At 45.5% G+C, this 16,764-nt stretch overlaps 1 protein-coding gene across 4 annotated transcripts; it reads left to right on the forward strand.

The window, feature by feature from the left end:
• The first annotated feature begins 4,955 nt into the window (after positions 1-4,955).
• LOC100282175 (GATA transcription factor 25) lies at positions 4,956-10,006 on the forward strand. 4 transcript variants are annotated; one of them, NM_001412070.1, is made up of 7 exons: positions 4,956-5,672; positions 5,774-5,854; positions 5,971-6,083; positions 7,045-7,176; positions 7,914-8,019; positions 8,710-8,787; positions 9,398-10,006. In NM_001412070.1, exons 1-7 carry the CDS (start codon positions 5,187-5,189, stop codon positions 9,476-9,478), a joined length of 1,077 nt encoding a protein of 358 aa, NP_001398999.1. In that variant the 5' UTR covers positions 4,956-5,186; the 3' UTR covers positions 9,479-10,006. The 4 variants fall into 4 exon arrangements, with proteins under 4 accessions (NP_001398999.1, NP_001399000.1, XP_035815490.1 ...); NM_001412071.1 differs by having other exon boundaries at positions 9,401-10,006; XM_035959597.1 differs by having other exon boundaries at positions 5,052-5,672; positions 8,710-8,873; positions 9,398-9,802.
• Positions 10,007-16,764: the final 6,758 nt, after the last annotated feature.

Genomic DNA, 16,764 nt, shown 5'->3' on the forward strand with positions numbered 1-16,764 from the left:
TTCAAGAAGATCAACATCGCCTTCATCGATGATGGGCTGATTAATAAGGTCAGCAATGGGTGTCTGCTACTATAGGTCAACCACGCTAGGCGATCGCGGAGGCCAACCACGCTTCGGGCGCGATCAGCCACCGCCATGCAGGGCTTCCCCATCGGCGCCCCCAATCCGCAGCAGCTACAGGCCACCATGCTCGCCATCGAGCAGGCCTGCTCCCTCATCCAGGTCCCATTCCGCAGCCCACACCCTTGTTGACGAGCTTGAATTCCACGTGTTCCGTGCTTTTAGCACTTTGCTCTCGGTACCCCGGCGTTAGATTAGGAGAACGCGCGTGGACCTGTGCTCGCTGATGTGCCTGGGTTATGCAGATTTTACTGCACTTTGTTATTTGAACCATGGTCGGGGGACTGATTGGGCGTGCTCTGTAGCTCAGTGCTTCTCTGTGGATTTGGTGATGGGATCCAGTTTGATGCGTGTCAGATGAGGTTTCGCAATTGATTGATTGTTTTGTTGGGCATTTGAACATTTAAATGGCTTACTTAATTTGTTTATTTTGGGCACGTTAATTGATTGCTTAGGAGTGAGATGCAGGTACTTCAATGAGTTCTGACACATTTTATGTTAGTTCCTTAATAACTTCTAACACATTTGAAAGTTGGCTATGAATTCTGTAAATGCCGGTTAGTTAAAAGTTCTTTGTCTTGACATTGCGTTTCTCAAGCATGTAATCTATATGCTACGGGGTAGTACTGGTTCCATAGTGTTGCTTTACTGATATTTTGTGAGTTGTGACACATTTATTCATTGGATAACCTGAAGCTCCTCATTTCAGATTGGGAATCTGTACGATGTCACTTCACCACGTTTGCTCTCTCTGGGTTTGTCCGTGCTCAGGTGATAGTCCAGGATGTGATGCCTACATGCAACTTTCTACTGCAATTCCGTGTTTATTGAGTTCATATTGATGGCACCTGACACAGTGAATGACTGAATGGATTTGGAAAGAATTTATTATGTGTGGCTAAATTGACTTTCAGGAAGTCCAAAGTTATGATCTTTATGTGTCGCTAGGTTTACCACCATCCACTGTTAACTATCACATTTTCTTGCTATGGTTTATGTCTTTATTACTGTTAGTCAAGTGAATTTTTACATGTTGCTTCTGCTGTGTCATGGATTCTTCTGCTTGGTTATGGTTCTGATTGCGTATTTTTTGTTGTGCCTAGGGTGATGCTAATAGCTCGTTGGACAGGCTGTGGCAGAAGAAGAAGGCTGAGATCAAGCAGTAGGTCTTGCACGTAGTTCCACCAGGAATGGACTCTTGAGGGATACTGCTTTAGCTATGTTTTATCTCATGTATCCGTACCGTCCAGATGCAAGTGTTGTGCTTTCACTTGGTACCTTAATTCTGAAGACTCAATATTGTTTCTTGGGTTCCATCTGAGTTCGTTGTGTTTTCACAAATCTTTCCAAATGAAGCTAAAAAATGTGATAGTTTTGTATTTGACTTTACTGCTGAAGTCTAGGGTATGATTCCAATGTTTGGCTGGATGACTAGGTTTTAGTTTGTATGGCTTTGCTCATCATTTCGTACTTGTTCTTCTCACATATTTGTTCGCTTAGAATTTACTTCAAACTCACGTCCTTTTGGCGTGGGATTGGGAGAGCGAGTTTTATACCCGAGCACGACGGACGTCCTCGCGGCAATGGACGGACTATGCAGTTTTATAGGATCGTGAGGACGCATTTTGGGTAAGCATGCACTTTTATTTGAATAAGCAACATTGATTTGGTGGTTAAATCAACATCCCAGTGTTTTTGCACCCATGATTTGGTCGCTAAATCAACAGCCCAGTGTTTCTGCACCATTGATGTGGTGGCTAAATCAATGGTTGTGATTGCATCTTGGAAAGCATAAAAACAAAAATGCTAGACTCCTGTTGTGAGAGGAAGATGAGAGCAGAATGCTTTCCAACTTATGGTCTATGGATCGTGATGACTATGTCAAACCGGGTGACTTATAAAAACGACCTATAATTTTAAAATAAATATATTTCATAGGATTTAGGGCACGATAAATTATTTTGCTCTAACATTAAGGTCAAAATCTAGATTATACGACATCCAACTACGATGTAAATTTTGGAGCATGCTCTGAAGAAAATTTTGGAGTATGCATACACTGGTTTGGTCACTGTAGATGATGCCATTGTTAAGCCTGTAAAAACACTTGCAAAGTATTGCCACTTGAGATCGCTGCACTTGATGCTTCAGAAAGAGCAACCTAGATGGCACTCATGTCCCATATATGATCTTACTATAGCACTTGAACCAGCTAAACATTCGTTCTCATGAGTACACTTTCAACTGTAAACTTTCTCGTCCTGTGATGTAATCCTTTAACAGGATCCGTCTGTTGGGCTCCCACGCGCACCTTCTCGACCGCGCGCCATTGTCGCCAAGGCCGCCACCCCCGTGACCGCACGTCGCCACTCCACCGTCGTCCCCCAGACCTTGCTCCCTCCGCGAGACTACCCTGCCCTTCTCCTCGAGCGCCTCACAGACAGGCAGCCTCATGTCGCGGCGCTGATGCGCTCGATCGCGATCCGAGTTTCACTTCAACATCATCTCAGATGGGTCGCGAACGTCGTCCTCCATCTTAACAGTATAACACACATTTGCACATACGTTATCTATACTACTATATGTTTCCGTTGCAACGCACGGGCACTCACCTAGTAATAAAATATTAATGGTCGACACATCTAGCTCACACATAAAAACGAAGGTGGAGAAAGATATAATTGTAAAATACAATATATTTGTTCTGTAATATATTGTTGAGCATAAACCATATTATCATTAAGTATTAATCTAAATCAATTTATTATACCCTTTACCAAAGACAATTAGCACTTCAAATTAAGTAATATAATAACTAATATCTTGCACGAATAAAACATGAACCCTATAAAAAACAAATTCACAGAACTTAACTAAGAATTTACACCCAAAAAACAATTATGTCGCAAGGAACCAAAGGTATAATTGGTTACTCCATTTTGACAATGCAAAATTAACTTTCCAAGGTAATGTAGAAATCAAGAGTATAGACATGTGCATTTTCAACTAACCATGGGGCATGCCCACGACATTTTTTAACATAAATAATAAATGAGCACTGCATAATCAGAGAGAGAAGTAGAAAACTGAGGGAAGGGAACAGACTTACATAAGTAAGTTTTTAGTAGGAAACATAGGAACGATAGCTATCAGCGAGTAGGCATTTGCTTTCTTCATTATTTCCACCACAAAACCAAATATAGATAGAACCATCAAAACATCCATTTTGGAGAAGACTTGATGGTGCTCCGTCGAGGCTTTGTGGGCTGCTACTGTCCCATGGAGTTCCTCTTCTTCATGGCTGAGGAGACTGTTGGGCTTAAGTAGTTATGACTCATCTGCAGTAGAGTCATGTTCTGCGAGTACGTCTTCCGCACAGGGATTAGCTGCTTTCACAAGGTTCCATTCTGCATTGGTGAGGTGCTTGGACAGCTCCACCTACTGAGTTGCAAACATGTAGGCATCACTCGTAAAAACCTTTGCAAGGAAGAAAAAGGATACTTTAACCAGTACTACATTCAGGTAGGGGTGGGCGTTCGGGTTACCCGAAAAATTCGGGTCGGGTAATTCGGGTTTTTAAAATTTCGGGTTTTGAGAATCGATACCCGAAATTACAACGGGTTTTGCAATACCCGAAAATTCGGGTACCCGGAATTTCGGGTTCGGGTTCGGGTATTCCCGAACTACCCGAACTATTGTGTCGGCTTCGTAAAAACACATACACCCTATTAAATTAGTATAAAAATATAGTTTGAATAATGATATACGTGAATATATAAAACACAAGCAATCTACAATCACAAGTTATGCACACTTACACATAATTATAGATGTACAAATTAATAATTAAGTATGACATTAGTACATGACACATGAAAGTTTGGGTAATTCGGGTACCCGATTGTGATACCCGAATTACCCGAAATTCCCGAACAAAATTCGGGTTTAGGGTATTTCGGGTTTCGGGTTTTTTGCCCAGCCCTACATTCAGGAACTCCAAACTACCAACACTGATTGGGCGATTACCACAACCAAAATGTAATATTTACAGTGCTCAGCTTGTGAGCACCCGCTACCAACACTGATTCCCACAACCAAAAGGCAACATTTACAATGCCTAGCTTGTGAGCACCCGCTTGGGTAGTAACTCATGTCACTATCATTACATCAAGCATTGCTACTGCTAACAACCCAAACAATTGAGAAGCAATTCCCTTTCCTAATCAACGACATTACAACAATTCATGAGTCCCAGCAATAGCTCACCCACCGCCACTGGCTCCACAGCGACTGGTCATGCCTGCTTGGCCACATGCAGATCTTAGGCTAACCACACTGCAAGTTTACGACCAGTCTAAGAACTAACTACTAAGAACCTCATATCCAAAGCACCCCTCAACCGCAACAAATGCACAAGCAGGAACATGAAGGGGGAAAAAGTGCAGGTGATTCGGACGGGAGCAGGAACGAGCGTTGGTATTATGTTGACCTGTGCGACTTGAGCCGCGCGACGAGGAGGCCCTGCCCGAGCAGCGCGTCGACGTTCTCAGTGGCGATCACAGAGGGTAGATTGCCATGCGTGGTGAGTAGAAGTTCTGGTGGTTCAAGAGCCCGCTGCCGTGATGCTGCCCCTGCGCACGGACAGCCGCCAGCGCGAAGGCCCTGGCGGAGAAGATCGCCGCCTTGATCGATCTTTGGTGGGAGGCGGGGACGGGGGAGCGTGGGCGGCGGACACGGAGCGGAGACTGGCGCGCAAGCATCGCGGAGGATGCGGCGCTGAGGCCAGGGCGAACGGAGAAGGGTGGGGAGAGCCTGGCGGGACATGGTTGTGCAAAGAGTCTACACTATTGACTTTAATAGATAGTAGAGAAGTAGCGACTAGGGACACTGTACTGCAAAAACTAGTGGATCCGACGTCTGTGATCTGTCAACAAAAACCCGGACCCACACGGCCGCCTCCTGCATGTCCACCCTCCAAATCGAAAACAGATCGAAATCCTAGGGTAGGGTTACCCTCCACCCCAATCCCCATCGTCCGTTCCGATCCGATCCCTCACCGTCCATCAATGTCCCACTCCCACCATGACGGAAGCAAGCCCTACCAGCCGCGCCGGGGGCCCGAGCGCCCCCCGCAGCCGGCGGACGGGATAGCCGTCCCGCCTCCTGCCGCCGTTGCCCCGTCGGTGGAGCACCTCGTGGCGGCCGCCGCCGAGGCGGAGGCGTTGAGTCGCTTGGGCGCGGAACAACAGCAGCTGCTGCAGGGGCACGAGCAGGAGGTTGGGGAGGAAGAAGGGGAGGACGAGGAGGAAGACGAGATGGAGGACGACGACGACGACGACGATGAGCAGGAAGGGCAGCACGGCGGCATCGGTGTGGAGCACGTTCCCATGGACGCAGATGCTGCTGCTGCCGCCGCCGTGGCGGCCGCTGGCGCGCAGATGGACCCGCACTCGGTGTTGGTGCCTGGGACCGTGCCACCCATGGCGACCAACCAGCTCACCCTCTCGTTCCAGGGCGAGGTCTATGTATTCGACTCTGTCTCCCCTGATAAGGTGCCTCTCCTCTTCTGCCCTCTGTAGACGTGAACTTGTTTTCTCTGCGTGTAGCCAATTCAATTCGCTAGACCGATGAGAGTTTTTGGTTCTGTCTGCAGGTCCAAGCCGTGCTTCTGCTGCTTGGAGGCAGGGAGCTGAGTAGCCTGAGCGGAGCGTCGTCCTCTGCACCTTATAGTAAGGTTGGGATATGTGATGTTGAATCTTATGTATAATAATGCCCGTGACTATGTCCATAGTAACTGCAAACTGGAATGGATAGTTCACATACCTGTGTTTGCTCGTCTCCTCCTTTCAGAGGTTGAACTTTCCACATCGGGTGGCATCACTGATGAGATTTAGGGAAAAGCGGAAGGAGCGGAACTTTGATAAGAAGATCCGGTACAATGTCCGGAAGGAAGTTGCACTTAGGTTGGTGATAGCTGTTTAACTTTGGCTGGTTACACTGTTCGTACTATCTAAAGTGGCATTAAGTTTGTTCTGTCGGAACTTAATAAACTTAAATTGTGATTGGAAACCAAGGATTTGTTCTATTGTATGGTATCCTATTGCCCTTGAAACTCAATACATCTCTTGTGTACATTTGTTCAAATGTAACTAGTTCCAAGTGGGAAGATGCATGTCCTAACTCCATGGCATTTTCCAAGTTATTATGATTAGAATAAATCAATTATTCGTGAACCCTGTTTTTATGTGGTATTTTTAGTAGTGCCTAGAAGGGCAGGATTGGTGTAGTGGTGAGAGTTGTGTCACCGAGTCACTGTTTGTGTGTTCGAAGCAGCCTCTCTGCATTTGCGTGAGAAGGCTTGTCTCGGTTTATCCCTTCCCAAGTCCCAATCATGTGGGAGCCTCGAGCACTGGGTCTGTCATTTTCCTTAAGTAGTGCCTATGTTTGGTAGTCCTTAGGAATGCTTTGAATCATGAGTGACTTTATGTAGTACTTCACAAGTTGACATGTATGTTGCGCAAACAGTTGCTCACTGCTCAGCTTATAGCTATTTCTCATTGTTTCTTAATCAGTCCATTGAGTAGTTTTTGGTTACGTAGCAGCTTTGTCCATTCATGTTGTTTTAATGGTTGTGGAGCTATCTCATTGAGTCACCAGGTTTTTCGTTTGAAGCAGTCTCTCCGCATTTGCGGGGGAAAGTTTGCCTCGGTTTATCCCTTCCCTAGACCCCCCACTCATGTGGGAGCCTCCGGCACTGGGTCTGCCCTAATGGTTGTGGATACTGATGTGGTGTTTCTTGATTTAAACATATGATTATGATGGTATGTTCGATGTTGCAATTGGAGCCTGCTATATAGTCCTCTTCATCATAGATGATCATGCATATGCACTATTGGGATTTACACAGTTTATTTGTATTTGTAGGATGCAGCGTAATAGAGGTCAGTTTACATCTTCAAAACCAAAGCCTGATGAAATAGCAGCATCAGAAATGGCAGCTGCAGATGGCTCTCTGAATTGGGCACTAGTTGAAGGCCGACCTCCATCTGCTGCTGAGTGAGTTACAAAAGTGTTTCCAGTTCGCTTGTGGTTTACATGTGTTTGACTTACGCAGCAATGTTTTTAGATGGTTAAAAGATGCTATTGCAGTTTTTTCTTATTATTTCATTGTTGATGCCATGGACTTCAGATCCTTGTTTGTTCTCTGGAACAATTACCAGAAAGGAGTACAGATCTGAGATATAATACAAAAAATCAATTAACCATGCTGTGGTTACTACACGTCTTGCTGGTTGACACCATAGTATGATAGTACCTCAATACTTCTCATCTAGCAGCACATAGAATGTTCATTTGTTACTCACATGATATGCCCCTACAATTTTAGCAATCAAATGTCGTGGTCTCGGTAGTTGTCGAAATCTTCGTTATTCTGCTTCCGAGATTACCATGCACATCAGTCATGAACTCGAGATTCTCCAAATTTGCTGGTTCTGGTGGTTACATAGGTCTGTACTTCACAGACTATTTTGTTTAAGATCAGCTTCCTGCTGGTTTAGGCATGGTTTGGTTAATCAAACTTCAAACTGTTGTGCAACATTACAAGCAAGTTTGCTAATAGAAAAAGAACTGTTCGTTGGTATCTAGCATGCATTGACACATGCTTCTTTCAAAAGGTTCTTGTTTTGTGGGTATTATGTTTTCATGTTGCATGTGATTGGATTTCCTTTTAATCATTAAAAACTAAAAACGAACCATCATTTCTGAATTGTTCTGATGTCCAATTATTTCAGATGTCATCACTGTGGTATTAATGCAACAGCTACACCAATGATGCGTCGGGGACCTGATGGACCAAGAACACTATGCAACGCTTGTGGCCTCATGTGGGCAAATAAGGTATTTGCGATTGCTTAGCAGTACAATTAGGATCCAAGATTTTATTGATCATTGAAACTTCGAAACTTATTTTTTTATAGCTTAGACTATGTAATGGAGTAATGGATCAAGAGGCGTGTGTGAATAAGAAAACCGCGTGCCAGAACCATGACCCAGGCTAGTGGTCCCCTTTTAGCCTGCCCTTACATGCTTGGGAAGGCACTTGCTGTTTTTATAAACTATAAAATGCACCCAACATAACATGTAACAACTGAGTATTAAAATTTCTTTAAAACAAAATCTTGATAGGTTCTTTGCCTTGGGTGCTTAGTTGACAATCATGATGGTACACTGAAGTTTTGCTGACCCTGTAATTATTTACAAAATACTACATATCAATCTATATTTATATTGTGCCACTGCAGTCTAATCTGTACTGAAGCACTCTTCTGGTGGTGCTGCGATTTTTTTGTCTGCTTCTGTTGTAGTGATAAAATCCACTTTCTATTGAAGTTGATCTTTCGTTCTTTTTTGTTATGACTGCATTAGAGAAAATACCTCTTAATATACCTTATTGTTTCTGATCCCATCTACCCACTTTAAAAAATAAGAAACTTATGTTTGTTTTATTAGCTTGATCATGTAAATTTAGACGAAGTATTATGTAACTGCAAGTAAATCTAGGGTTGATCGTCCATTCACTCTTTATAGGGTCTCCTGAGGGACCTATCCAAATCTCCTGTACCTCTTCACTCTATACAACAATCAGCTCCAATTCTAAATGGTGGTGTAAGTTTTTCTTTTCTCTGCTCTTTGCATATGTTTTCTACCTAAGCTTGGTGGGGATCTTGTTTGGTTGAGATGTGTCATAAATTGTAAGTGAAAATCCTTTGCTCAGAATAGTCGATTTCTTATCTAATTATTTGACTAGTAATCCACCTTGCATGATCTCTGTCCTAGCGATGGTACCCAATTCTAACAGATGGATCTTATCTCTTTAACGTTGTCAAGTACAGTAGGTGCTTGCCATTTACATCTATCATTTTCTCTCTTAAGACTTGAAACTGAAAAAGATATTTATTGCTCCACTAAACAATAGTTATTGCTAATCTTCTCTTTCCATTACTACTGGTGAATTGTTATCTCTTTGCTTGGACTTGAGACTAGCTCAAAGTGATAGGGTTCTTCATAGTTCATAGCATTTTAGGGAATAGGGAATGTATAAAATGGATTATCTTATCACCCTCTTACAATGCCTCTTACACACCTCTTCCATTGCCTCTTACACAGCTTCCATTACTTTCTCCTGCCTTGTTTACTTTGATAAACTTGTATGCCTTCAGTTTCTGAAATAATCAACTGGTTGACACTTAAGTTGCTGTCTTTTTTTTTCTTCCAGCAGAACGGAAGTGCCATGTCTGCGCTTGGCTCTGAGCTAGAGAATGCTGCAGCAGCCATGGGCAATGGCCACGAGCCATAAGGTAGTGGTGTTTAGCCATGTGCTAAAGCCACGAGCATCATCGCGCAATGATCTCTGCAGTAGGCGGTCAGTTGGAGCCTGCTTAGATATATGGAATCCTGCGCCTGTAGGTTTTAAGAGCTGCGACAGTGTTTTGTCCCGTGTAGTCATGTTTGCAGCCGTCGCAGCTATAGCAAGTTTGTTTCTTGTCTTGAGTCGTGACTGTTAAGAACTGATGAAGTTCATTACTTACGTGCGTGTAGTTATACTTAGATATGAGATGTTCTAGCCATGCAGCAACGTTTTCTATCAATGTCAGTAATTAGGGAGCGAGCGTTTGTCTCATGGATTGGGCCTCGAAACAAAGAATCGACGCCCAGGAGCTAAACTACAGAAACATTTCAGCTAGAGTAGGTCTGGAATGATGGAAGAGAAGACAACAATGCAAATGAAATTGATAAAATAACTTAATATAATATGGGACAACTATGGTTCAAATGAAAAAGTATGGTTGACTTAGATTTATGAGACATGAGATCTTACATATATAATGGTCTTGTTTAGAAAGCTTGCTATACAAACAGTGTTAATGGTTTTTTACTATGCTGCCTTCAATATATGTTTAATGTTGTTTTAGATCATGATATAACTTGGAATGGGCCTTTAGAGTGAAGATAGGACTGCACGGCAAGCGATGGCTTGCGCTCTGAAGAACCATGACTACAAAGAGGGCACTTGCATTTAGTCATCACTAATCAAACTAGAGGAAATTATATTATGAGGGGGAACGAATCATTATTGGATCATTTGATAGAACTTAGAAGTGCCATATCCATTTGAATTTAGTCTTATATGTTGAATTGGATTAAGTCACATGCTCAAGATGGCTATGCTCAACAACAATCGAAGTTGGCATCTTCTATTGATGAAGAATGAAAGATATGGCATGGACTCAAAAAGCTTAACTCAAGCAGCTTAAACTTGAGTTGGCAACCATATCGTACTATTAAGAGATACTCCCTCCGTCCCATAATATAAGACAACCACTTTTTGTTCTTGTATCATAATATAAGATATGTTCTCTCTAAACACATGTATATCGATGCAATGGTATAGAGAGAATTAAATATGTTTCTTGGTCTTTAAACCAGAGATAGTTACACTTTATATACTGGGACGGAGGGAGTATGCAACATGATAATAATTAATTGTATCTAATAATGTGTTTGGTTTGAGGTCAAAGTAGGATGAGGCGGCGGCGACATCGTCCCCTCGATTTTTTGGGATCACGCCATCACCAAAAATTACTCTCGTTTACCTCGTCCCCACGTAACTCTCATACAAACACTATATAAACTATGACCAGCTCATTCCATCTCTCCTTGTACATCCAACCAAACACACACTAAATGTTCGAGTCAATCCACGTGAGTTTTGAGGGAAGAGTGGAGCAAGTGCAAACCTTTGTGTGATGCCGAAGTCATATCTTGTGGACCGGTATGAGCAACACATAGTGACCAATGTTAGAATTTCCGAGGTTTGTCCAAGAAAATTATCTAAGAAGGGTGCTATATTGTTTTGGGAAGGCTAAGCGTTCATTTTTTGCGTCCTCATCTGTGCTCTCTTGCAAAGGTAAATAGTTAAATGCGAACATCCAAAGTCTTAAAAGCCACCGGATTTTGAGCTACTCCCCGCATTTCAGGGGCATGCAGGGGCGGAGCCAGCCCTTTTTTGGGGGTCAGCTGACCCCGATAAATTTCTGAATATCTAATGGAAAATGGTGTTAATAACAATAGTTCTATAGTGAAGATCTAGTAGAAAATACTGATGACCCCGATAAAATTTTTGCTAGCTTCGCTACTGGGGGCATGACGTCGCTCCCGTTGTTGCGCGTGACGACGCATGAGCGGCCCCGGATCCGATTTTTTCATTCAATGCGACGTTGCGTCCGCTCCCTCTCTTCGACACCACACCACCCACCCACCGCGCCCCCGCGAGCGAGTTCTACCGCCCCTAGCGTTGGATCCGTCCCGTGCACGGTTTACAAAACCGTTTTAGGTGGGAAAACCGGTACCCACTGGTAACGATCTACCAAACTGGTAAAAACCGATTGGTTTGGAAAATTCAAATCAATTTGAATTTGTACCGGTTTACCGGCGAAAAATTGCTCTAAACCGCTGGTTTTTCGCGAAACCAACCGATTTTCGCTGTTTTTACAGAAAAATGAAAAATTTTGACAGGATTTATTTGTAATTTGCTCAATTCACATTGCACAGTAAATATTAATTGAGCCACACGACATATGTTCACCAAAATAACATATAACATGCATATGCAACCACAAACTCTAGTTCTCATGCAACAAACAATCAGCGAACTTCGCAATACTCAAATACAAGTTCTTTTACAGCTCTCCAATGAGGCAACGACACATAGGTCGTCTTATTTCATAAGTCACATGTTCAACTCGAGCGAATAGTGATAATACCCAGGCATGCTGGAAGGATACATTAGCGAGAAAACAAGAATTGTGGTCCTGGTAGATATATATTGAATATGGCGTTGGAGGGGTCCATAGTTTCCATACCCATACATGATCGACGGTGGTACTTCGTCTGGTGGTCTCTGTCCTGGTTGCCATTGTCATGCATAAGGGTTCTAGATTAAGTCTTGTCTAGACGGATAGTTAGAAGAATTGGAGCTACTTGACCTATGGATTCCATCTTGGACAGGAAATGAAACCGAACGACGTCGACCGCTTATTGTCTCCCGCTGTGAATGAGGTGCATCGTGGGCATTCACATTTAACAATAAATATATCATAAACTGTTGGGCGTTCACATTTAACAATAACTAAACCATAACACATTTACCAATAACTAATACATAAACCATACGCCATCACATATATAACAATACTAACTCATCTTTACATATAACATATAACATTTTCACATATAGCACTTAAATTGGGCAAAAAATAGTATCTAACAGTAAATCATCTTCACATATAGCATATAACAGTAAACAAGACTAATATGTCTAAATTGACCACTAAATGCCTAAACTAGAACTCAATCTTGGCATTAAATCTGGTTTCTCGTCACAAATTGGTGGTTTACCGGTCTAAAATGGCGGTTTCGGTCCAAAAAACGGTTTACCGACGATTTTTGGTTTTTATGAAATTTTCAAATTTTTGAATTTGAGGCGAATTTTGAAAAAAAACGATGGTTAACCGAAACCGCATCCCGATTTCAGTAAACCGATCGGTTCATCGGTTTTGTAAACTATGGTCCCGTGGCGATGGCGGCGGCAAGGGCAAGCCCAACGACCTGACCAACCTCGCCCACCTCGTCGCGCTCAACCTCTCCAACAACTCGCTCTCCAGCTGCGCCCCGGACCTCGGCCTCCCCGCGCTCAAGTTCCTTGGCCTCTCCAACAACCACCTCGACGGGCCCGTGCCACGCTCCCTCCTCCGCTTTGCCAACGCCTCGTTCGCACGGTGCAACTTGACGGCTCGCCCGCTGTGCCTCCTAGCCTCGTGCACCCTCCCGCCGCCGCGTCGAGGTGGTGGGTGAGGCTCAGCGAGGCAGCCATCCTCGTCATTGCCTTTGGCGGCTACGTCCTTTTGTTCACTGTCGTCGAAGTGCTGCTCCTCGCCTTCTGCAATAGGGAGGGTTGTGAAGACGATAGGGTCGTCAGCACGGTCGTCACTACACGACGATTCATTTACAACGACTTACAATTGGTTGCTAAAAGCGCATTCAATGACCTACGATTGGTCGCTAAAGACCTTTAGCGACCTATAAAGATGGTCGTTGTAAGTGCCGTCGCTAAAGGCTTTAGCGACCGACATCTTTTTAGCGACCAACCGTCCGTTGCTGATATTGATATTTAGCGACCAACTTTGGGTTGTTGTATTATACATTTAGCAACCAATTGTGGGTTGTTATACTATACATTTAGCAACCAACAGAAATGTTGGGGACTTATTCTCAAATGCTATGAGTCAAGAACAAGGCAACACAAAATATTAAATGTTAAAGTCCTTCGTCCTTCGAAGCATTATTTCCCTTAGAATATAACGATCTTCGGACGAAGGTTATGAAGGACATACCTTCATCATCACAGTATACATTAATGAAAGATGAAGCATATGAAACATGAAAGATAGCATGAATAATCATATAACATCATTAATATATATTTATTATGTAATCTTGAATAGATAAGAACAATATTTAATTACATTTGTACCTTTGGCTTGACAGAAGGCAAAAATTCAAGCGTGACGCACGAGAGAATACCAATCAGCGTGAATAGTACGGGGGTACTGTTCATCTATTTATAGGCACATGACGCAGCCTGTGAAAAATTACATTCATACCCTCTACAAATGATTACAATCATAATACAGGTTATCATGGGCCGATTGGTCATTTCATCTTTAAGTCGGTGCATCTGGAAGTACGCTACGAAGCTCCCTGATTGGTAGCTTCGACTTTGCTTCTGTGTTGATCTTCCGAAGGTGTTTATTCTTATGGGACCTTTGGCGACGAAGCAGACCCCCAACAGTAGCCCCTTCACTGTGCCAGATCGTTTTTCATAACGAGCTCGACCCGCTTCGGAATGTTGAAGGTCCGAAAAACACCTTCCTTGAGCTCGTTGTCGAGAAACGATTTAAATATTACGAGTATAAGGTGGTCCCACCATACGACGGGTATGCACGATCTGGTGATTCGCCTTCTCGCGCACTATGGTCCACCGTTCAATGGGTGTGGGCGACTGTTCAGCGGGTGCCAGCGACTTGACGATTTACCTCCCCACCTGCAGCACTATATAAACAGACGGGTAGGTGTGAAGTTACCACAACATTTACTACTATTGCACTGTTGTGCTGCCGAAAAATTTGACCACAACCGAAGCTTATTCACCGTATTCTCAATCAAAGCATCGTTTTGCTTTAGCTTCGTCACAAGAGGGAGCTTCGACAAAGATAAAAAGTAATCAACTTCGTCAAAACCGCAAGAAATTCAGCATCAAATGGCCAGGGTGCGTTCAACTGCTAGAGTCACACGTGACGGGGAGGAGGCCAAAGCTGCTGAGACCGCTCCAATCTCCAAAGTGATGAGGCAGTCGGGACTGGTTGTGACTGAGGGCGCCTCTGACGAAGGTGCACCTGCTGCCGAAGCTGATCAAGCAGATATTGAAGAGGGTGAGGCTGAAGAAGAAGAGATAGATTATTTCGTCATGCCATCTAAACCTAGCCACCTGGAATTTGGAAAGTCTACTGTCTCCGAGGCCGATATGCCCATGATGACAAAGCTAGGCTACTTCGGGGAAGCCGAGAAGAAGTTGATTCGTTTTGGCGGAGAAGAAATCACTCCAAAGCCAGAAAATGATGAGGTGGTAGTTTTTAAGAGCTTTTTCAAAGCAGGGTAGAGGTTTCCTCTGAATGGAATGATTGCAGATGTTTTGGAAAATTTCAAAAATTACCTTCATCAGCTGACTCCTAACGCTATTGTTAGGCTCAATGTCTTTATCTAGGCTCTTCGAAGCCAAGGAGTGGAGCCGCTTGCCGAAGCCTTCTGCCGGGTGCACGAACTTCACTATCAAACGAAGGCTAGAGAAGATGGACTGCACGAGAATTTTAGCTGCTATAATTTTGCCTACCGCAAAGACATGAAGACACCGGTAGTTAGCTACCGCACCAAATGGCCAACCGGTTGGAAAACTGAATGATTTTATGTTAAGGTTGATGAGAAAAAGGAGAAGCTAGTTCAGAGCTGTCGGGGACCATAATTAGGGGTACCCTCAAGACTCCTAAATCTCAGCTGGTAACCCCCATCAGCACAAAGCTGCAAAGGCCTGATGGGTGCGACTAAGTCAAGGATCGGTCCATTCGAGGGACACGATCACGCCTCGCCCGAGCCCAGCCTCGGGCAAGGGCAGCCGACCCCGGAGGATCTACGTCTCGCCCGAGGCCCCCCTCCAGCAACGGACACACCTTCGGCTCGCCCGAGGCCCAGTCTTCACCAAGAAGCAACCTAGGCCAAATCGCCACGCCAACCGACCAAATCGCAGGGGCATTTAATGCAAAGGTGGCCTGACACCTTTATCCTGACGCACACCCTCCAGTCGACAGAGCCGAAGTGACCACAGTCACTTCGCCGCTCCACTGACCGGTCTGACAAGAGGACAGCGCCGCCTGCGCCGCTCCGACTGTTGAGCCACTCGACAGAGTGAGGCTGACAGCAGCCAAGTCCGGCCCTAGGCGCCATGGGAAACTCCGCTTCGCCCGACCCCAGGGCTCGGACTCGGGCTCAGCCCCGAAAGACGACGAACTCCGCTCCGCCCGACCCCAGGGCTTGGACTCGGGCTCAGCCCCGGAAGACGACGAACTCCGCTTCGCCCGACCCCAGGGCTCGGACTCGGGCTCAGCCCCGGAAGACGACGGACTCCGCTTCGCCCGACCCTAGGGCTCGGACTCGGGCTCAGCCCCGAAGGACGACGAACTCCGCTTCGCCCGACCCCAGGGCTCGGACTCGGGCTCAGCCCCGGAAGACGATGAACTCTGCTTCGCCCGACCCCAGGGCTCGGACTCGGGCTCAGCCCGGAAGACGACGAACTCCGCTTCGCCCGACCCCAGGGCTCGGACTCGGGCTCAGCCCCAGAAGACGACGGACTCCGCTTCGCCCGACCCCAGGGCTCGGACTCGGGCTCAGCCCCGAAGGACGACGAACTCCGCTTCGCCCGACCCTGGGGCTCGGACTCAGCCCTGGCATCAGCCGACGGTCTCCGCCTCGTCCGACCCGGGGGATCGGACTCGACCTCGACCTTGGAAGACAGACTCGACCTCGACCTCGGAGGAGCCTCCACCTCGCCCAACCTAGGGCACGGACCGACCACGTCAACAGGAGGTGCCATCATTACCCTGCCCCAAGCTGACTCAGGCTACGGGGAACAAGACCGGCGTCCCATCTGGCTCGCTCCACTATACGAGTAATGATGGCGCCCCGCACGTTCTATGACGATGGCGGCTCTCATCCCCCCTTACGGAAGCAAGAGGACGTCAACAAGGACTCGACAGCCCCGACAGCTGTCCTTCCGCCGGGCTCCAGCGCTCCTCCGACGGCCATGACACCACACGAATCGGGTGCCAAAACCTCTCCGGCTGCCACAATGTCATGTACTTAGGGCGCTAGCTCTCCTCCGCTAGACACGTTAGCACACTGCTACACCCCCCATTGTACACCTGGATCCTTTCCTTGCGCCTATAAAAGGAAGGACCAGGGCCCTCTTACAGA

The sequence above is a fragment of the Zea mays genome, chromosome 6 (assembly GCF_902167145.1).
Source record: "Zea mays cultivar B73 chromosome 6, Zm-B73-REFERENCE-NAM-5.0, whole genome shotgun sequence".
In the NCBI taxonomy this organism is placed as follows: Eukaryota; Viridiplantae; Streptophyta; class Magnoliopsida; order Poales; family Poaceae; genus Zea; species Zea mays.